The sequence below is a fragment of the Toxorhynchites rutilus genome, chromosome 1 (genome assembly GCF_029784135.1).
Source record: "Toxorhynchites rutilus septentrionalis strain SRP chromosome 1, ASM2978413v1, whole genome shotgun sequence".
NCBI lineage: Eukaryota > Metazoa > Arthropoda > Insecta > Diptera > Culicidae > Toxorhynchites > Toxorhynchites rutilus.
Genome location: NC_073744.1, coordinates 93,191,288 through 93,215,281, shown reverse-complemented (window position 1 = coordinate 93,215,281; position 23,994 = coordinate 93,191,288). Strand labels below are relative to the sequence as shown.

The following is a 23,994-nucleotide window of genomic DNA, read 5'->3' as shown; positions in this document are numbered from 1 at the left end:
GTAGTGGTTGAACATAAGTCTACTCATTACACGAATGAAGTCACGACTTACGTCCAAACCTTTGAACCACGCTCTCGGAGGAACATTTGGAATAATTGAATATAACCATCGCCCAAGACTTCCAGTGTCCCAATCGGTTTGCCAACTCAAGAGGGAACTCTGACGCAGTAATTGGAAAAATTCATCAAAAAAGAACTATGTATGGATCAATAGTGCGATAGAAATCTGCCAATAGAATTGATTGCCCCTCGCTGAAATAAAGCTTTGTTTTCTTTTTGCGAACATAAGATTTATATTATATTTTTGATGCTTCTAGTTTGTAGACATTTTTTTCTATTACTATAGTCGTTACTTTTATAATCATTTATAAAGTTTTTATTCTTGTCTTTCCTTCGTCGGTTCAAATTATATACTCTTAAAAAAAGTACAATTTAATAATCCTAATAACACAGTTTTTCACTATTCCTTTTTATAAGATTTAGCATTTTCCCAAAAACATCATAAACCAAAACAGCATATAAGCTTCTGTTTCAGCTTTTCCAACATTTTCGAACAAATTTTATTGAATAGTCTTTGGTGTAATAAAGATATTATGAGTTTGTTCTCCTTCACATTTTTGCCTTTCTAGTCTATGTTTAGAACATATCGTGATCATTCTGTAACACAATAAATCATGTTTTCGGTTGAGACAAATTTAGTTAGTTGGATTGACTCTCTTTTTTTTCGTGGGTATCTATCGATCAGAGGATTATGCGTGTCACAATGATAATAATAATCATTTCAACAGAAATAATTTCATAGTGTTTATGAGTCTTATCGCCAAACTGTGAACGCTTAAACAATCAAGTTGCTTTAGTTTGATTCATGCTGTATTGATTGCAATAAATCACATTTGATTCAAATATGAAGAATATTATCATCATTATTACTCACAAACAGTTCCGGATTAAACTTTTCAAACTTATTTCTTATGATCGCATCAATTATTAAAACTATAAAAACGTCCCCTAACACATGTGAAAGGCATTTAAAAGAGGTGTGAGCTAAAATTGCAACTACTTGTGGTTTGTTTTAAACTACCGTACCGCCGGATGGCGCTGTTGGACTTGGAGGTAAATGCTGTGTTAGGTTCTGAAAAAGAAACAACGACAAATGATTTTCTGAAGGCAATATTTCAACTTTTCTATACTCACAATATATCCAGGTCTAGCCCAGGTGTAGACAAATCCATCCTGACACGCCGTGAGAAAGCAATCTTCTCGAAAAATTAACGCTGTTAATCGCTCGTGGGCAATCTTCTTGCAAACCAACGGTTCTAATACTGGACAATCATCGAATCGTGGACACGCTGGTGTCCCGATCAGTTTCATTGGATCGTATGACGAAACAATGCTGCTTCCACTGCCACTGGTACCAGTGCCATCTATTCGCTTGTTTTTCGTTAGTGACGACGTCATTATCGAAGAAATTGTGTTCGAAATACCACCACCTGTACCACCCCCACTACTGGATGACGATGTCGAGATAGGTTGTTCAATATTGTTGTTCACATGACTGGTATTATTTAATGTGTTAGACGGTCGAAAATGGTTGTTGTTTGCACTATTATGAATATTATTGCTGTTGGATTTGCCAGTAAGCGATATGATATTTCTTTTGCTAGCGGTGATTTTGCCAGATTTTTCACTCTTCTCACTTTTATCACTGTTATTGCTACTGTTATTGCCGCTGTTACCAAAGCTAAAGCTAGATAACCGTTGTGTAATCGAATTAAACGTTGAATGATTATGATGATGGTTCGCGTCAAGTTTTGCGTTCTTCTCGATGTTAACTTCTCTTTCTTTTTTGTTCACGGAACCGGTGGTTGAAGAAACTTTAACAGAACTCAGAACACTATTTGTTTTAGCAGCGTATTTTTTTGAATGCTTTCCATCAACACTGTTTGTTGAACCTTTGCCACTGCTGTTGTTACTATTATTACTATCATCACAATTTATACCAGTACTTGAACTATTACCAATTAGTGTTAGGTTTTTTAGATTAAAATTAGCATTGTCCACAGTATCGTTATCATTTGTAGAAACTACATTAGCTGTTTTGGCGGTATCTTTCGTGGAAACAACTTGTTGTTTACTATTATTACTATTATTTGCACTACTTGAACATTCGCTGAAAATATATATATATATATATTTACTTAAGAATTGGAATGAATGATTTTAATTCACATTTATGTTACCTTTTTGCTGTGCAAAATGCAGGATCTGCTGAACTTAAATTGCGACTTAGGCGTCCTATGGACTGTCGCAAAACGTCCTCCGTTATATCCCAAAGGCATAATTGCGTATCTTGACTGACCGACCCTAATCGATAACTGGTAGCAAGTTTGTCCGAAGCAGATATACTGTTCCTACAGGTGGAAGGTGGACGACGTACGGCTGTAGCCGTTGCTTCACTGCTGGTGTGGTTTATGTGGGTGTAACAGTTCTTATAACCATCGTTAATAGGATTATCGTCATCGGAAAAATCTCCACCATCCCAGTTCGAATAAGAGGTTGTGTACGGATCGAAGGCTACCACCGAAACCCACGAACGATGGCCTTGTCCTCTAGCGACAACTCGTTGTTCGTATAAAGAGTACACAGTCACAAGATCATCTTCTCCTCCTACCACCACATATTTGCCATCAGGACTCCAGCAGACACATAAAAATCCACCGAAATACGATCGGGCTATTCCAACTAGCTCTTGGTTATTGTAGTGGAAGACTCTGAGGAAACCATCCTGTGAGACAACCGCTAAATGTTGCCCACATGGTGAGAAGCAGAATTCGTTAATGCTGGCATTCTCCTGCTGACCGAAACACCATTTATACAACGGGTTGCGCGTGGATTTGGACTTGCACGATAGCACAATGAATCCGTCGCCACACTTGTGAGGCTGATAGCTTGGAGCTATGGGTGAACAAGATAGTTCCTCGTTATACATGTATAAACATCCGCTTGCATGCGATGCCAAAAATTGGTTTTCCGAGCCAGGTATCCATTTGAGGCAGGTTACCCTTGTCTTATCGATTAATCGCTGAAACAATTACGAAAAAAATAATTAAAACAGTCCTGTAACAATTACAATTATGTATCTATTTTAAAATGAGAAATAAATGCAAAATTATTTTCGATATACTAGGTTGGAGGAAAAGGAATTCATTATACGTAAGCTTCATCCTTTTCAATTCAAATGTGTAGAGTTTTGTTCAATAGCTTGTTGCCATTTTGAAGATCATGCCTCTCTTCAAAAAATATCGTATCTAATGATAGAATACTGGGAAGTCGTTGGCACAAGCTTCTCTTGAGGTGAATTTTTAACCCGCAAAATTATTCGCCATAGACAGAACAGGTGGTAATCATTTGCTGTTAGATACGAAATATAAGATGAATGCAGATAAACTTCTCAACCAAGCTCCCGGAGCGCTTCGGTGACATTCTGAACATGCTCCTCTCGATCGAACGACTTACAAACTGCTTGGATGTGATGAACTTCGACTGGAATTGTTGTCTTCGATGGGCATAATTGAAATTCTGTTGACAGATACATCAACTGCGCGAATCAGAGCGCCGCTTTCTGGATACACTGCGGAGATTCGACCCGATTCTCAGTGGAAAGGGGGCTGGGTCCGGTCGTGTAGAAGAACAATCATACCTTCATGAACGTTGGGCATCACCTTTAATTTTTTTCTTCCGTGATTGCGGGGTGTTGAGATAGTCCTGGTTCCAAGCACGACAAAAGTACTGGCACATTAACTTAAGATGTTGCCAGCGATCTAAACGGTTTGCCTTGATTTCTTCAAGCGTTGGTTCGACAGGAGCGATGAGAGGACGTACAATTAAATAATGAAGAGGTGTAATAACCAGTGGATCGGCAGTATTATAAAGTGAGCGAGAGTTCCACACTGCTTCAATTTCGTCAGGACTGTTGCAAATTCTTCGTAGGTTAGCTTAACAAGACCAACGATACGCTGCAAGTGGGTTTGGTTTCGATTGTTGAACGGCAATTTGGAATTACTAAAGCGACCACCAACTCGCAATAAATCGTTACTGTACATTGACCGGAGATGACCGATTCATCTGCAGGACTCATTAGCAAGTACTCGTTCAATTTCGTCTCCTAAGTGAGTTGTATTATACGGATGATAGCCTCTGACGATTGAAAAAGGGATCGTTCCTGTTCAGAAGCAATCTTTTTGCAATTGACAACAAACCACAGTACGTATCCCATTATTCTTGATATTTTACGGAAGCTGCTGAATTTATACAAAAAGGCAAAGTGAGGACTACTCACGGCTGCTGTAGCTATAGCGGATTTCATCTCATTGGGAACATTTTCAACATTTTCTGTTTTGTATTGTGGCTTTGTAAGGAATTGGGGGCCGTCCCGCCAAAGCATATTTTCTTCCAAAAGTTCTGGCAGCAAACCACGTGTTATGAGGTCGGCAGGGTTACGCTAAGAACGAATGAAAAGGCCATCGGTACTCAGTCGTATGTTCTTGGATGACGGCGATACGATTCCGTACGAACAACTGCTATCACTCCACAAAACAATATCCTGGAACGTCATTCAAAGGGCTGGTATTACCTCCTGGAGAAGTCGCGTAAGTAAAAAAGCTCTTTTCTGGGTATGGCATGGTCGTGTTAGAAATCAAGTCTTGCTGCATAGCATTGGCTGTTCCGTTGCTGAAAATGCTTCGTAGATAAATCCAAGCTACGTAGGCTGCAGTTAAGGCGTCAGCAAATCCATGTAATTCGTGAGCAATTGCATTGTTAAAAGTCACTCATCTCGGAACCTTTGTTCGATTGAGTTGTGACAAAGAACACTGTAATATATGCCATTTCTGGGCCAGTTCGGTGTTTGCCGACTCGTCCCATCCCGCTCCAAATTTCTTGCACAAGTAATTTTGCCAGAACGATTACCGGCGAAAACAAACCAAGTGGATCATAAAACGTAGCCGCTTCAACATAGATAATCCTCTTTATAATTGACTGTGGTTGTATCGTTGGTTGGCGATGTAAAGGGCATCGTGGGAATCCCAAAGCAATCCTGAAATTTTGATTACCTGGTTTGCTTCACAATACTCCATAGGTGTTTGTCCCTCGCAGTCTAGCGGCGATGTGTTTCAGAAGATCTTTCGAATTCAAACACCACTTATGTATTGGGAAACCACCTCGACCAAGAAGCTGCTTTAATTGACGATAAACTTTGATAGCATCAGCCACACTTACAGCTTCGGTGAGTATATCATCCACATTTTTTTTTTGTTCCGCCTGAAATGCGTTTTCCTAACACAGACTTTAAATCCAAGTAGGGGGAGGGAATTGGCATTGCAAATACATGTAAGTTGGGGGCATTTTTGTTCCGACTGAGATGTGTTTCCCCAACACAGACTTAAAATCCACGGAACGTAGGGTAATTGACATTACAAATACATGCAAGTCGGGGGCATTTTTGTTCCGGCTCAAATGTGTTTCCCCAACACAGAATTCAGAAACAAGGTGTTTCAGGTAATTGGCATTGCAATTAATGCAGGTTGGGGGTATTTTTGTTCCGACCGAAATGTGTTTACTTTTTACAGACTTCTAAACCAAGGTGTCTTGGAAAATCGGCATTGCAAATACATGCAAGTCGGGGGCATTTTTGCTCCGACTGAAAGGTGTTAAAATACCAATAAAACCATAAAACCATAAAAACCAAGTTATACTTCCGTTCACATATTTTGCCTTAGGAATCATACCAAACGTAAAAGGACTGTCATTAAATTTACTTGTAACGAAGAACATAATCTATCATAATGCATGAAATGACCTTACATGGATTTATACAATCTTTTTACTTACAAAGCAAATATATCGAATTCAATTCAATTCGGAAATTGTTTCATTCAATTAATTCAATTTAACCAATACAAACAAATGATTGCTAAGCTAAGATAGTCCCACGTCAACCTTGCGGTTATATCATAGATATAACCCACCCATTTTTTTATCCCATCTGTTTATTTTATTAGGCTCATTTTGCAATTCAGCTGTAACAAAGCCGAATTTGTTCGTGTACATTTTTATCTACGATAATTTTGTTGTATATTTCACAGTAGCTATTTTTTGGCGTGAGAGTATTCCTATCTTATCGATAGGAAATTTTTATCTATTATAAAGTAGCCATTTAGGCGTAAGAGTATTCCTATTCTATTGATACATAACACATGTCGCCTTGTTTCGGAATGAGAATCCAAACCAAACACAGCGGGACTGTTGATATGAGGCCTCCATTCTGTTATAAAGGGTGTGTCACATCAAATTGCATCACGGAAAAAACGCTGTAGAAATTCGCCCAGTAGACCGATCCTTTTGAAAATTTTAGACATTAAAATAAAAACTATTAAACATCTTTTGGCATTTTCTTTATATTCATACTTCGAGCCCAAGCCCGTATGCTCGCACCTTCCTCTTTACCCCGTCCATAAGGTTCTGTACAACGTCAGGTTGTAGTTTTTTTTTAACAGAAATCCATTTTCTCTTGAAGTCCGCCTCCGATTTGACAACTTTTGGGTTCTTCATAATCGCCCTAATCACCATAATCGGAGGGCCTGCTTCATAATCGCCCAATATTTCTCTATTGGGCGAAGCTCCGGCGCGTTGGGCGATCCATTTCCTTTGGCACGAAGGTGACCCCGTTGGCTTCGTACCACTCCAACACGTCCTTTGAATAGTGGCACGAAGCGAGATCCGGCCAGAAGATGGTCGGGCCCTCGTGCTGCTTCAATAGTGGTAGTAAGCGCTTCTGTAGGCACTCCTTAAGGTAAACCTGCCCGTTTACCGTGCCGGTCATCACGAAAGGGGCGCTCCGTTTTCCGCAAGAGCAGATCGCTTCCCACACCATGTACTTCTTGGCAAACTTGGATAGTTTCTGCTTGCGAATCTCCTCCGGAACGCTGAATTTGTCCTCTGCGGAGAAGAACAACAGGCCCGGCAGCTGACGAAAGTCCGCTTTGACGTAGGTTTCGTCGTCCATTACCAGGCAATGCGGCTTCGTCAGCATTTCGGTGTACAGCTTCCGGGCTCGCGTCTTCCCCACCATGTTTTGCCTTTCGTCGCGGTTAGGAGCCTTCTGAACCTTGTATGTACCAGGCCCTCCCGCTGCTTGGTCCGCTGGACGAATGAACTTGACAAATTCAGCTTATTGGCGACATCCCGGACCGAACTTCTCGGATCACGTCTAAACTGCTTAACTACGCGCTTGTGATCTTTTTCACTGACGGAGCATCCATTTTTGCCGTTCTTCACCTTCCGGTCGATGGTTAGGTTCTCGAAGTATCGTTTTAGTACTCTGCTGACCGTGGATTGGACGATTCCCAGCATCTTATCGATGTCCCGATGTGACAACTCCGGATTCTCGAAATGAGTGCACAGGATTAATTCACGACGCTCTTTTTCGTTCGACGACATTTTTCCAAATTTACGAAAAATTGACAGTTAAGCATGGCCAACGTGATCTATACACTCTTATCTGATTATAAGCGAAAGCTGAAGATATAATTCCTAAAAATTAAATTTCTATAGCGTTTTTTCCGTGATGCAATTTGATGTGACACACCCTTTAATTTATTTTCCTTGTTGGGTGTGAACCACTGCTTCCATTATTTTGAACTATTGTGGTATGCCCCATTTTTTCTACTACGCTTCAAGCTTATCTACTGCTTATTGATGATGAAGTAGAATGAAAGCTATAGCGAGATAGGTTCCAATCAGGAATAATCTGTTTGATTAAATTTATAGTCCTTATCGTGTGAAGTTCACTTCAGCGCTTTTGTTTTGTGTTATGAATAGTATCATTTACCGATGCAGCAGACCGTAATGTGAGCGCTAAGGGACTGGGATTACCGTCACATGATGATTGTTGCGTGGACGTTGTAGCTCGAATGAGCTTTATGATTTATGAGCTCATGATCGTTCGCTTAGTAGTGGACACGCAACCAATTAGGCTACGAAGACTCCCAGAGTTCCATACGTTACGGTTTACAGTTCCAGTATTCGCAGTGGATGTGCCGAATGTTCTCTCCAGAATATTCGTTGGGAGGTCTGATTTTCGGCTACCATTGATACCTGGCGGTACATTTTTGCTATGTCCGCCGATACTGCAATTAGGCGTTTCCGAAATCTTAGTACAATAGAGAATAATTTGCTTCTTACTACAGGGCTGACGTGGAGAACATCGTTTAGTGATAGACTATCAGGAGTGGACTTTGCATTGATATCGAAGGTAACACGACATTTTGTGCTGGAACTCGAGAGCCGCAGAACAGCATGATGCGGCATGTAAAAATTGCGTTGATTAGGAATTCTTTGATTTCGTGACAGTGACCAAGAGTCTCATACTCTCGGATCAACTGAATGTACTGCATATGTAGCTCAGGATTACGCACCAACTTTTTTTCCAACATCAGGAATCGCTCCAGTGTCAGGCTCGACAATCATCTAACTTGTCAACATTCTTCTTTGGAAGTAGTTTTACAATAAATCATCAGTTTGGGTCTCGCTTATACGTGGACAAGAAATGCGCCTCGCAAGCCAATTCGTCGGCAGAAATTTAGAGAGCATGACACTTCAACTTGCCAAAATTGTTACATCATGGTTTCAACGATTGTGTCACATTTATCCGAAACCCACACAGCCGAAAGACAGTTACCCCAAAGACATTCACCCGAATGTAACAAATACCCGAATGCGACATTTACCCGAATGTAACATCTACCCGAACCAACACTTACCCGAATGCAGCAATTACCCGATTGTAACAAATACCCCAATGCGACACTCACCAGAAAGAATACGGAAGTATTTGTATATTTATTTGTGATCAGTGTTATATGAAGATCATATTTGTCTCGTACGTTCAATCCCATTAAAAAGTATTTTTCGTGGGTAGTGCAATTTGAGAAATAGTGGCGTTGAATAAAATCCTTTTCAAAATTATGAAAAGTGAAATAATGCAGTTTTATAACATACTAGCTGACCCGGCAAACGTAACAATTAAAACATATTAAAATACAGGGTTTTCCAACTTTAAATTCCGAAAGTAAATTGAAATAAAACACACTTAGAATTCGAATTTCGATGAAACTTTTATTTCAAATTAAAGTTTGGTTTATGCCATTATGTGTGAAATACAACATCATTCAAATGTCCACCTAGGGCTTCCTCGCACACCTTGATCCGGAACAGGTAATTTTCGATGACTTTTCGGCACATATGGGGCGGTATCTCGGTCATAACTTCACGAATGTTGTCTTGTTGTCGAATGTTCAAGAGTTTGCGGAGAGTTGGCATACACACGGTCTTTCGCATAACCCCACAAATAAAAGTCTAGCGGGTTCAAATCGCATGATCTGGACGGCCAATTGGCATCACCAAAACGCGAAATTATGCGTCCCTCAAATTTCGTTCGCAATATGGCCATGTTCGGTCGTGTTGTGCGGCACGTGGCGCCGTCCTGCTGAAACCACATGTCATCCGTATCCATATCTTCAATTTGTGGCAAAACAAAATCGGTTAACATGCGGCCATAGCGCTCACCATTCACAGTTACCGTCTCGCCGTCCTCATTTTCAAAGAAATACGGCCCGATGACTCCACCAGACCACAATGCGCACAAAACAGTGACTTTTGGCGGATGCAATGACCTCTCAACAATCACGTGTGTATTTTCTGAGCCCCATATACGGAAATTTTGGGTGTTCACATAGCCACCGAGCTCGAAATGTGCCTCATCGCTGAAGAAAATTTGATGCGAAAATTCAGCATTTTGCTGCTGTTGTTCGTTCACCCAATCGACATATGCCCGACGCATTCCATGGTCACCACGCTCTAATTTTTGTACCAGTTGTACTTTATATGGATGTAGGTGCAAGTCCAAATGCAAAATTTGCCACAATGATGTTGATGCTGAGCACGCCGTGGAATCGAAACATTCGGGTCATCCTCCACACTGGCAGCAACAGCAGCAATATTTTCAGCCGAACGCACATTACGATGATGCACAAGTTACACAATATCCGCAACGGATCCAATTTGTTCGAATTTACGCACTACATTAGGGATTGTGTGCTCTGTAGGCCGTCCATGACGACCAAAATCCGTCCGTAATGCTCGAAAAACATTTGTCGGTTTTTCATCATTTTTATAGTATAATTTAACAAAATTAACACGTTGTGCGATGCTAAAACGATCCATATTGTAAAATGGCAGACATTCAGCTAACGATATGACTCTTTGGTTGACAGCTATGTCAAACGGTTGTCAGCGCAGGGCTGTATACTTTCGGAAGCCCGAAATGGAAAACCCTGTACATTATTTCTAGTGATTAGCTTGGTGGGTGTGCTCCCTTGGCCGAGTGGTTAGCGTCATAACTAACATGCTGGGTGTTCGGGTTCGATTCCCGCTCTGGTCGGGGGAATTTTTCGTCAAAGAAATTTCCTCCGACTTGCACTGTGATCACGCGTATTCTAGAGCTTGCCACTCAGAATGCATTCAAGGCGTGTTATTTGGCATAGAAATCTCAACTAAGTACTAATAAAAATGACGCAAGTAATACTACGTTGAGACGGCGAAGTTCCTCTAGGAACGTTAGTGCCATTGAAGAAGAAGAAGAAGAAGAAGCTTGGTGGTTGAATAAACAATAACTAATATATTGTAAGTATGTTTGAATGGTTTCACGTTTTTGATCCATTCGTTGAAGAAGATCAAACGAATATATGGCGACAAGAACTATGACACACAGAGGAATTGGGCGCTTTAGATGATGACCATCGACAACAATGAAAAAAATCAAATCATTCATTTATTTCAATGTATTTCATTTACGTAACTGATGTGTTTGATGTAAAGTGTTAATATGTAAATAAGTAAAAAATATATAATTCAAATAAGTAAAATGTGAAGTGAAAGAAAGTAATATATTTTTGTCTGAAAACAGAAAATTAAATAAAGAAAATCAATAGTAATTTTTTTCAATTACGGTATCGTAATGAGTTTTCTGAATGGACAGTCAAATTCTTGACTGGTGGGTCCCGATCATGAATTGTGAAACAAAAGATATGACAAACAACTTCATTGGCGCTGATATACCGGTCAATTTGTTGTTTCGTCGTTGTCATTTAATCGAGAAGTAGTCAAATGGATATTCTGAATTTGAAACACAGCCATATTGCTTCCTTCATTCACGGACTTTTATTTTATTTACTGCTTTTCGCCGAACAGCGGAGCTCAACATTAATATGAACATTGAATGGTTTGCTCAGCTGAGGCGTATCTGCCAAACCAAAATCGATTTATGAAAATGTGGCAACCTCACCTTGATGAAAAATAGAAGTTGTGAAGCAATTTACTCTCTATCAGATTAGCAGACCGAAAGCAATTTTACATTGTTAACATTTGAATGAAAATGATTACTCCATGTTATTTGAATACTCAGATGACAGTCCTGACCCTAACTCAACTTTTTTTCTATATTATTTTTTAAATACATTTCTGCAAAAACTTTACAATTTTCGTCCACGATTTTTACCCACTTGCAGAAAATGTGTTACTGTGTTACATACAGAACATACTTGAAAGGGTATAGCTTATTTCCATCAATATTTTTCGTTTTAAAAGCTTGTTCCACCCGAATTCCATCCGAAAATCCGTTTCTATTTTTACAGAAGTAGAACACGAAGCTTAATGTCGTCTATGACAAATTTCCATGCATTATCAAATTATCACAAAATGATTGGATTTGAGTCGAACGGATTACAGAATGGAACATGCGAGTTATTCTGACTCGACCGTATTTCAGAATACGGGTGAGTAGTTGATCAGTAGACGGATCTGGAACTTCCGAGGCAATTACACTATCGATTCTCCTGAACAATGCATTGCGTTTGAGCCTGGCAATAGCAAAGGCTGTGTCGGCGTTGCTTTTGATAGCTTCTCGCAGGTAATTTATTCGTCTGTCGATTGTGTCGTAGGAATCGCATATCAATCGCATGTGTGATCTGAAGGAATTCAATAATTCATTGAACTTATTCGTTTCCAGTACCTCGTCGATGCCCCTAGCTTTAGACGAATTAAGGTTACTTCCGCATGTGTGAGTGAAAGTTTGATGAAGCTTACGTAGCGCGATTTGTCATTCAACAACGTAAATAAATTCGTCCTGTTGGAAAATTGAGCGGCAGTTAATTTTTTTTGGATACAGTGTTTACAAAAATACTAAAATCGCGAAATAAAAAATAAAAAAATGGGGCGGGTTTTTTCTGTGGAACGGGGTTAAAATGATGAAAATTTGGGTTCTAATGTTTTTTTTTGTGAAACCAAATTGTAAAAAAATACACAAAAAAAATTAATCAATTTATTCAGAAAAATGGATTTTTTTTGCATAATGTCACCCTAATCAGTATTAAATATACGGTAATCGTTACCCTAGCGGTATGTGATATAGTTTACGACCTATTCTCATGCCTAACAAACGTTTTGTACATAATTTCATCAAAATCGATCGAGCCGTTTCGGAGGAGTTCGACCACGAACATCGTGACACGAGATTTATATATATATATATATATATATATATATATATATAACGTATTATGAAGTTCATTCATTAATATGAATGACGCAGCCCGTTTACTAAAAAGAGAGCTGACAATTTTGGAGACATAGGTATGCATGGCACTTAAGTGCATTTCTAAATATGAATTTATTTTTTCGCAATAAAATTTATTTTGTGATCAAAATGCATGACATACATCGTCGACCGTCTCGGATTGCGTCACCTCGGCGGGCTAGTGTCGCCTCGGTTCCTTATCCTGGTTGCATGGGGACTTCGCCCCATTACATTGATCTCAGAATAAATTTCATCACGAATTTTTTGTTCTTATCTATTCATTTTCACATTTTTATTTAATTTTTTTATGGAAAAATCACATGCTTAATTTTCGAAAAATTCTATAACACATGCTCATTCCGAATGATCTCTCGGCCTTAAAAAGCAATACGGAAAAGAAACAAGACGGCATGTCAATTTTGCCTACACTAATTTCTAAAAATGGCACAGCGAAGACTTCAATATCTTTTTCGAATTTCCTCATTACAATTTCTCATTCTATTTCGTAACAAGAGATTCGACAAAACTCATGAATTGTAATTGTGATATTCTTCAAGTTCAGCATACAATTCCTCTTGTTGGTCAATCGCTTCATTCGAAATGAGTGCCATCGCTTTGCTATGGAACGTATTAAACTCAGCATAAGTCGCATAACTTTATTTTGCACTTGGGCTCGTTGACAAAAAATTTCACTCAATTCTTTTACGGTTGTTGCATCTTATCTAGCTTCCCAATCCTGGAACTGGTGAAATAATTCCCTGTTTTCAGAAAAAAGCCGACAATTCGAATGAACGTCTAAACACGATTTATCATGTGTGGTGGATACCCGCCTGATCGATACATTGTATGCGCGCTATCAGCATAAAGCGCAATCCGGTACTCGAAGAATGAGCGATTGTTGCTTATGCTGACGGCAGCGAAAAGGATCACGTAGCCATCCACTGCGAGCATAGAATAAGCACATGAATGTAAAATATGAGTTTGAATAAAAAAGTCTAATCGCGACCGTGCTGGAAGCAAGACGTGCGTTCTCAACTTAGAACAACGGTATCACATCATAACCCCCAAGTCCCACAGGGACTTGTCATGGCGGTCCTGCCAGGAGGCAGCTTTACCAAGTGTTTTTTTTTATCTCTCCCCGAGAAATCACTGGTAAGGAAGTCATCATCTTCTAGTTTAAAACAATGAAAAACCAGTGCATGGAATGCTGAGTAGAGCATGCGCTAAAAATGTGGAAATGTGAACGAATTTAAGTGATGCAGAAACAATTACCTCTTTCCAGCGCTAGAAACTAGAAAATACAAATCAATGTTAACCAGGAAAGTGTGTATACTTTATGCCGTGAAGTGAACTTCTGCGAAAACAGAAAAATAATCATTATGTTGCGCAAAATAAGTATTACTTTACGCTGACGAAGATAATGCCTGTATTAAGCCAGGAACGGTTTAACCCACGCTGCGGTAGAGGAAAGCATAACCCGTACTATATTCTGTAGAATGTGCTTCATTGTGATACGTCAAATTGGAAAACAAATTAGTGAAGACGAATAATGGTTCCACATGAGACATAAGTGACCAGCTCAAAATGGTCGTACTGATCTAAGGACTGATGCCCTTGTGTTTCACGCCGTGTCGTGTGTGAAAGCTGCGTTTTCATTTGAAACCAGTGAAGTGCCCCGCGAACTGAAAAAAAACCCTACACGAACAATGGGTTGGTTTAGTGCGGACGAAATCGTCGCGCCCGTTGCGGCTAATGCCGCTAACGAACAACAAAGTGATGCGCAAGCCGTCGCGCTGTGTGTGCTGGCCGCCGCCGCTGTTGGGTACATTGCAACCAAACTATTAATTAAGCTGCACCGTCAGCATATCGAGCGAGTCGCTGCCCGCACCGTGAGGCTGAATAATCTATCGACCAATGTGTAGTGAGAAAAACTAGTATGAGTATAACTAAGTCTCGATTTTAGTAATTGGTATGAAAACCATACATTTTTAGAACACTACACGGAACATTCGATTGCTATTCTCCTTGACTGGAAATAAGAAAACAATAATAAGCCATGAGATAACGAGTGAGTAGAAACAAAAAAAAACCCTAAATAAATGTCTTAGAAAATAAGAACAGGTTAGGTTTATATCCTCTTCTTCCATTGCCAAAGGGCATGGATACATTTCTAGATGCGGGAGATGCACTACACAATCTCCTCGCGAATTTAAAGAAAACAAAGACCTATACCAGTCGGACCAAGCAAACTAAAATAACAGAGATTAAGAGTATCTTGACTAATTGTAAGAAATTCGTTATTAAATCAAAAGTGACAGACCTACAATTTGCCCTGAAACGAAGATATCTGACCGTGAAATCAATAGCAAGGCAGTGTCTGAAATTATTAAATACAGAACTAAACCAAACCTTCCTAGAACTCGGTGACATAGAAGAAAAGACTGAGGAGGAAGAAGACGACACCGACGGAGACGAAGACAACTCCGACCGAACCAATTCTGATACTTATGAAAGTGTCTCTGACACTGAATTAGAATCAGACACCGAAGAGACAACAATGGCAAACTCACAGCTAGACTTGGGTTTAGCCCTGAAGATAGTGAAACCTTTCGATGGTTCTGCGATCAACCTGCAGAGTTACATCGAAAGTATTGAATTGCTACAAGACTACGCTGAGGGAGTACCCCCAGCCAACCTAATAAAATTTCTAAAAATAACTTTGACAGGATCCGCCCGTGGAGCATTCGATGGAATTGAGACCGTCGATGCTGCCATCGAAAAATTAAAAACTATGGATGGGTTATACCAATTCCTCTTGTTGGTCAATCGCTTCATTCGAAATGAGTGCCATCGCTTTGCTATGGAACGTATTAAACTCAGCATAAGTCGCATAACTTTATTTTGCACTTGGGCTCGTTGACAAAAAATTTCACTCAATTCTTTTACGGTTGTTGCATCTTATCTAGCTTCCCAATCCTGGAACTGGTGAAATAATTCCCTGTTTTCAGAAAAAAGCCGACAATTCGAATGAACGTCTAAACACGATTTATCATGTGTGGTGGATACCCGCCTGATCGATACATTGTATGCGCGCTATCAGCATAAAGCGCAATCCGGTACTCGAAGAATGAGCGATTGTTGCTTATGCTGACGGCAGCGAAAAGGATCACGTAGCCATCCACTGCGAGCATAGAATAAGCACATGAATGTAAAATATGAGTTTGAATAAAAAAGTCTAATCGCGACCGTGCTGGAAGCAAGACGTGCGTTCTCAACTTAGAACAACGGTATCACATCATAACCCCCAAGTCCCACAGGGACTTGTCATGGCGGTCCTGCCAGGAGGCAGCTTTACCAAGTGTTTTTTTTTATCTCTCCCCGAGAAATCACTGGTAAGGAAGTCATCATCTTCTAGTTTAAAACAATGAAAAACCAGTGCATGGAATGCTGAGTAGAGCATGCGCTAAAAATGTGGAAATGTGAACGAATTTAAGTGATGCAGAAACAATTACCTCTTTCCAGCGCTAGAAACTAGAAAATACAAATCAATGTTAACCAGGAAAGTGTGTATACTTTATGCCGTGAAGTGAACTTCTGCGAAAACAGAAAAATAATCATTATGTTGCGCAAAATAAGTATTACTTTACGCTGACGAAGATAATGCCTGTATTAAGCCAGGAACGGTTTAACCCACGCTGCGGTAGAGGAAAGCATAACCCGTACTATATTCTGTAGAATGTGCTTCATTGTGATACGTCAAATTGGAAAACAAATTAGTGAAGACGAATAATGGTTCCACATGAGACATAAGTGACCAGCTCAAAATGGTCGTACTGATCTAAGGACTGATGCCCTTGTGTTTCACGCCGTGTCGTGTGTGAAAGCTGCGTTTTCATTTGAAACCAGTGAAGTGCCCCGCGAACTGAAAAAAAACCCTACACGAACAATGGGTTGGTTTAGTGCGGACGAAATCGTCGCGCCCGTTGCGGCTAATGCCGCTAACGAACAACAAAGTGATGCGCAAGCCGTCGCGCTGTGTATGCTGGCCGCCGCCGCTGTTGGGTACATTGCAACCAAACTATTAATTAAGCTGCACCGTCAGCATATCGAGCGAGTCGCTGCCCGCACCGTGAGGCTGAATAATCTATCGACCAATGTGTAGTGAGAAAAACTAGTATGAGTATAACTAAGTCTCGATTTTAGTAATTGGTATGAAAACCATACATTTTTAGAACACTACACGGAACATTCGATTGCTATTCTCCTTGACTGGAAATAAGAAAACAATAATAAGCCATGAGATAACGAGTGAGTAGAAACAAAAAAAAAACCCTAAATAAATGTCTTAGAAAATAAGAACAGGTTAGGTTTATATCCTCTTCTTCCATTGCCAAAGGGCATGGATACATTTCTAGATGCGGGAGATGCACTACACAATCTCCTCGCGAATTTAAAGAAAACAAAGACCTATACCAGTCGGACCAAGCAAACTAAAATAACAGAGATTAAGAGTATCTTGACTAATTGTAAGAAATTCGTTATTAAATCAAAAGGGACAGACCTACAATTTGCCCTGAAACGAAGATATCTGACCGTGAAATCAATAGCAAGGCAGTGTCTGAAATTATTAAATACAGAACTAAACCAAACCTTCCTAGAACTCGGTGACATAGAAGAAAAGACTGAGGAGGAAGAAGACGACACCGACGGAGACGAAGACAACTCCGACCGAACCAATTCTGATACTTATGAAAGTGTCTCTGACACTGAATTAGAATCAGACACCGAAGAGACAACAATGGCAAACTCACAGCTAGACTTGGGTTTAGCCCTGAAGATAGTGAAACCTTTCGATGGTTCTGCGATCAACCTGCAGAGTTACATCGAAAGTATTGAATTGCTACAAGACTACGCTGAGGGAGTACCCCCAGCCAACCTAATAAAATTTCTAAAAATAACTTTGACAGGATCCGCCCGTGGAGCATTCGATGGAATTGAGACCGTCGATGCTGCCATCGAAAAATTAAAAACTATGGATGGGTTATACCTATGATATAACCGCAAGGTTGACGTAGGACTGCCGTTGGCTTAGTAATCATTTGTGTTTTTTTCAATCAGCAATAATCGTACCTCGAATATTCCACATTGGGTACGATATCGTCACTGTGCAGAGCTGTTGATTAAATTATTGATTAAACTAGTGAATGAATGAAACAATTTCAAATTGCAAATTCAATTGCAAACAAATCCCAATTTAGGTCATATCATGCATTATGGTAGTGGTTATCGCAGCAAATAGTTATCAACATTTTGATATATCCGTATGAATGTAACTTTTCGTTCGAAAAGTGTGGTCTGCTTTAAGTAATAATAGTTTGCGCGTCGCGTAATTTAATTGTGGTTGAAGCGTTCTCGTTCTCACTAAAACAGAAGTTTAACTGTTTCGTCGTGGGCTGTTAGAAAATGTTAATACTTTAATCCTTTAAATGATTACTCCTATAATTCTACAGTTTTTTATTTATTTAATTCTTTAATTTCTTCTTTTTTCGCGATTTAAGTTTGATAAAAAATATTCTCGGTTACCATCTCAGGTTTCTTAAACATAACTTTCCGAAGTCGCTATTGGAAATTGATAGGGTACGCTCGTTGAACAATGGAATATATCGGCGGCCCGATTGGTTTTAGAGAAGTTCCCTTGGTTACCTTCTCAGGTTTCCCAAAGGTAACTCTCCGCCGTCGCAATTGGAGCTCGATAAATAATACACGTAATTAATAACGATATATATCATAATAATTTGACAGAAGTTCCCTCGGTTACCTTGTCAGGTTTCCCACACTCAACTCTCCCCTGTCGCGATTGCATTTCTATGAAAAATACGTGTGATAAATAATAAAATATAACCAGTCCAATTGTTTTGACGTAGGACTACGTCTAACCGGAAGATATAGGGGGTGAAATGGAAATCTAGGCACTGAACAAGTAGGAAAAAATGCAAGATTTGGAACGTTTATAACTCGAGCATTTCTCAATAGATCGCAAAGGTTTTTGCATCAATTGATAGGAAATATATCTACGCATCTATCATAACGAATAACATTTCATTTTTCTTGAGATAAATAATTGAATTATTGTGAAATATCAAGCATTGTCCAAATGCACTATGTGCCCATTTTTGATTGGTCCATTTTGTGCTCCTCAAATCGTACCGACCAAAACGGGCAACCAGAGCAGCAGCGAAATAGAATGAAGCACGTTGGAAAGGAAAAAGAACAAAAATGAACGAAACATTGGTCGCAGTCTCACACATGCGTAATTCTCGAGCCAGCCAGTCTGCTTTAAAATCCCCGCTCCGATGCCGTAACGATCATTCTTTGTGTGGACACCGACTGGACAACATCGTTGCTGGACGAGCTGGACGGCGAGGAATCGAGTGCCTTTCTCAAGGCAAGAGGGTGGAGGTGGTAGTGTTGGAGTAGAGTAGAGTAGCGTTTTCAAAGGGCCTTTCTCAAGGCTAGAGGCGAATGAACTGAAAAAATTTAAAGTCTCTATAATAATTCCTTCCTTCCGTAACGACCATTCTCATTCAAACCGTACACCACATCAGTTCGCATCACAACACATCCAGAACAAGGCGGCATCGAGGGCGTTCGAAATGGATTTTTTCAAAACCACGAGTACAAAGTTTTCTAAATTGGAACCATTCCATAAAACAAGGCGCTTGTCAGGGCCATTGAACCTTTCAAAAAAGAGTTTACGAAAAACAGTTCAATGCTTTCTAAAATAATATCCAAAATAATAATAAAACACAAATTGATTTTTTCATAAATTGTTTGCCAGGATCTGATGAGTATGTGAATTTGGCAGTTGTTCTGAGCTTATTGATAGTTGGGGACTTTCCTGATTATTCAATTTTCATCAATTCTTAAATTGTTTCCAGATTGAAAGTACAGTAATTTACAATTAGTTCGACATTTAGCTAATTGGACGGACATGTAATGCGACATATTTAGTTGGACATTTTTGTAAACATAGAGATCCAAATTATGGCCCCACATTGAAAGTCGACACTGTACCACTGTCATCGCAAATTTTCAATTACAGGTTAAAATCGCCTCGAATGCGACACTGAGTGGTGCTTCGACACGTCGCGTTAAATGTAATTTACTGTACAACATGTCATAAGCAGGATGGGAAGAAATTTCCCAACTGTGAAAGCTGTGGCAAACGCAATCGTTAAACAGGAAGCTTTAGCCGAACAAGATGGGGATATCGAGTGATAACCAAACAATAAACTCTTTAGATTAAAGATAATTTTGTGATCCTGAAAAGGACCCTTTTTAGCCTGCATGTGAATCCAACGAGCGAACAAATCGTAATGAATGTATTTTTTTACCATCGCTCCCTTTTAACGCTCATTCGTTCGTCTCGTTGGACTCGCCCCTTTGGCTGAGTCTGCCGATTTGTCTCTATCCTGTGAGCGTGTACCGCTAAAGTACAAAACGCGCGGATCCCAAAAAAATATCTCATTTTCTTTCAAACCGTAAACCAGTGTGGTTGTACGGCATCGTTTAACATCGCATCGCATCACATCATAATAAGAAAACAAGCTGCAACGTGGACGTGTGGACGTAACAAAAGAGGACAAGTTAAGGGAAAGACAAAGTCTCACTCGAACCGTGCAGGTCTCCAGTTCCCTGTTGGTCGCATTCACTGATTGCTCCGCAAGGGTAACTAGGCCGAACAGATTGGTGCCGGAGCACCAGTATACCTAACAGCGATTATAGAGTTTCGACCGTCGGAGTGCTCGAGTTGGCTTGCAAAGCTGCTCACGACAATCACAAAACACGCATCAAGAACAGAGCAGCTTCGGTTCGGCGCTCATCAAGGCAACAACTAGTTTCAGCTAATGGCAAACGCAATCGCAAAACGGCAGCAGGTAGAAGAAAGAAAAAGGTTTGTTTATACAGACTGCTTTGGTGCAAAACCAGCCACCGTAAAACACGGCGCTTTTCAGGGCCATTAAACCATTCAAAGAAGAGTTATTAAAAGTTTTTCACAATACCAATGCATTCTAAAGTGACATAATATGACATATAATATAAACCGATTTATTTTGTTTATGCTTGTTCTTGAGCTTATTGGTGGCTGAGGTCTTTCAAATTGATCATTCAGTTTTCACAAACCCATACATGGTTTCCGAATTAAAAGTGGCTTCAAATTACAACACATTGTATGCAGGACGGCATTAACGAATTTTCTCGGTGACTGACGTTACATCTGCATTGAATAGAGAAATAACTAAGGAGCAACACGATTAGCTATGTATTTCCTGCTGCTCTGTTCTTATTTTAAAGGACTTTAATCCGAAGGTCATCCGTCCCTGTATTTACTGTTGGTTTTTAGAACGCTTATAGCTCGTTTATTTTTCGACAGATCGTAGAGTTCGTCTCCAAAACCTCAGTTCTTTTTCATTTTTATTTACTTTGTTTGCGGAGACTACAAATCTTACAGTTCATTCGTCTCCGAAACCACAGCTTAAGGTACGGTAATGTGCTCAATAGTGAAATATATGATAGTGAACGAGCTGATGACCACCTGTGCATTCCCTATCGCAGCCATCATTTTGATTGTACGATATGTGTATACGCCGAAAGATGCCCGGCGTTGAACATTTCATAAGTACAAAGCCTTCAGAAAAAAATCAAGAATCAAGTTTGTAAAAAAAAAACGCAAAAACACAACACCAAAGGTTCTTTTCAGAACCCCCAACATGTTCATAAAGAGTAAACAGTAAACTAATCCATTTTTCAGGTAGATAGGTAGGAATTCACGTAGGAGAAGAAAATAAAACAATATATTTAAAATATATATTTAGCAAAAGCTGTCCCCTTTGTATAGTCCTACGTCACTCCGGTTATGTCACCGACATTACCCACCCGTCTTTTTACAGGTTCGCGTTAACATAATCACATCACTTACCTCAGTGAATCCTGATACTCACCTCACCCTACTAACAACTGTCCCTTCCATGATAATCGCTAAGGAACCACGCTATAGAGGCGACCCTTCTGGCCTTCGGGCGGCGATTATCATACTAACATTCCTTCCCTGCCCCTGGTGACTGTAAGGACGTGGCCGGCGTCGTTATTGACCATTTAAAGCTCGAATCACCGGAAATTGCACAACGAGAATGATTTGCTAGTCCCAAGCGTCATTCTGTGTGTTCTTTGTGCAATTTGGTAGGTTCAGGTCAATCACGGAGAGCAACTACGAATTGTACAGTCTACCCAAGCTCAAACTCAAGCTCAAGCTCAAATAGTTATCAACATTTTGCCTAATCATCAAACGGTATGCGTAGAAGTTCGGTGACATGGCAACATGAAGGTGCATGCATTCTTGAATAACCGAGCCAAAGCGTTGCATTTGTACCCGCTTTTGTAGACCGTGTTAGCAAAACGCATTCCGGAGTGTAAAAATGCATGGTAGTATAAAAGTACTGCCGAGTCCTGGAATGCCGATTTTCCCAATTTATTGGTTTCGGAATCTGTGTTGAGAAAACACATTCCGAAAAAAATGAGTGGGTTATATCTATGATATAACCGCAAGGTTGACGTGGAACTACCTTAGCTTAGCAATCATTCGTTTGTATTGATTAAATTCTTGATTGAATGAAACAGTTTCCAAATTCAATTGAGTTCAATATATTTGCTCTGTGAGTGAAAAAAATGAACAAATGCCGTGTAAAGTCAATTCATTTATTGTGATTGATTGTTCTTCGTTACAAGTAAATTTAATGACGGACCTTTTACGTTTGGTATGATGACTAGAACAAAATATATGTACGGAAGAATTATCAAACGTTTGATGAACCAGCCTAAGGCTGAAAATCTTTCCAATAAAGACAAAAAATCAAACGATTATTCTATTTTACATTTCCCTCTGAAGTTTACATCCCAAAAGTGTACATACTTCTCGAATCTCGAATTTGCTTGAAACTGGGAAGTTCATTCGCTTCTAGTGTCTGCACGATTTTCCCAGGTTCCTAAGTTTAGAAGATCATGTTAGGACAGACATATTCCACTCTGCACAAAGGCAAGCGAGGACAAAAGTACTCGCAGTTTGCATTTATTTGCAGAGCCGATTTCCCCAGAAACCTCGGTTTTGAAGTCTGTGTTAGGGAAACACATTTCAATCGGAACAAAAATACCCCCGATTTGTATGAATTCGCAATGCCGATTTCCCCATGCTTCATGGATTTGAAGTCTGTGTTAGGGTAAAGTGACCAGATGGTCAGAGGTCTAACGCGGGACACAAAAAACAAAACGTTAGGTATATACGTTATGTGAACATGAATAATACTTTAGCGAGTCTAAACTGATCAGTATTATTTCTTTCTGAGTAACGGCACTCAGTTGGGATTTTTCGGTGGTTTAGATTTTGTTTACGCCCGAAAATCGCTCGCTCAATCAGAACATTTACGCCTGGCAGGCACGATTCAAATTCTACAATTTTCTTCAAATTACCGAATGGAATGCAATTTCAATTCATTTTTCATCGATTTTAGTGTTAACGTATGCATTCAAAAAAATGGACTAATTTCGGATGGCGATGAAAGATAATTTATAGGAACAAATTTTCTTTAAATCTTACGTTTATGAGGTCTACAACAAAAATGATTCAAGGCTGTTGATTCGCAGCAGCAGCACTGTCAAGCAATTTGATGATTTTTCCATACTGCAAGCTCCACCCCACAGCGAAGGAGTTGGACATCCTGAGGCACTTTGTGTCCGCCATATATAGCCGATCTGGTATTTACAATTTCATCTCTTTGCCGCTCCTTAAGCCGGGAGTTCGAAGCAACCGGCCAAAATGAACATTTTTATGCGGAAGCGTCAGACGAGACTTGCCGTATCTGAGCAGCAGGCAATTACCCAGAAGGAGTAGCTTGAGGTGCTGATGAAAAACTTATTTCCGGCGAAAGGAGTGAAAAATTTCTTTTCGTACACATAATGAAAGACGAAACATACTTGATGCTAGAATTCTACGAATGACAGGGGACCGGGTACTTTACGTTCCCCAGGTAAGCGATGACGTCAAATATATCATTCACATCAAGTTCTCGAAGAAGGTCCTTCTCTGACAGACGTGAAGGGAATGTCCAAGCCGCTCTTCTTTCGAGTCATATGGTGAACAGGGAGATATATAGTACCAAGTGCTTGCCGGAGTCGGGAAGGTGATGTGGTCTTTTGCCGAACCTGGTATCAGCCTATTATGCCAAAATATCACTGGAGGATGGATCGACT

At 39.9% G+C, this 23,994-nt stretch overlaps 1 protein-coding gene across 1 annotated transcript in view; it reads right to left on the bottom strand.

Moving 5' to 3' along the window:
- Nucleotides 1-288: 288 nt before the first annotated feature.
- The window catches only part of LOC129765989 (WD repeat-containing protein 20), a 66,945-nt gene continuing 43,239 nt past the window's right edge, over nucleotides 289-23,994 (bottom strand). The window contains exons 3-5 of the mRNA XM_055766454.1: nucleotides 2,240-3,081; nucleotides 1,194-2,169; nucleotides 289-1,131 (exon numbers count right to left, since the gene is read on the bottom strand). Of these exons, the coding sequence (XP_055622429.1) occupies nucleotides 1,072-1,131; nucleotides 1,194-2,169; nucleotides 2,240-3,081 (1,878 nt within the window). The 3' untranslated portion in view covers nucleotides 289-1,071. The remainder of the gene's footprint in view (nucleotides 1,132-1,193; nucleotides 2,170-2,239; nucleotides 3,082-23,994) is intronic.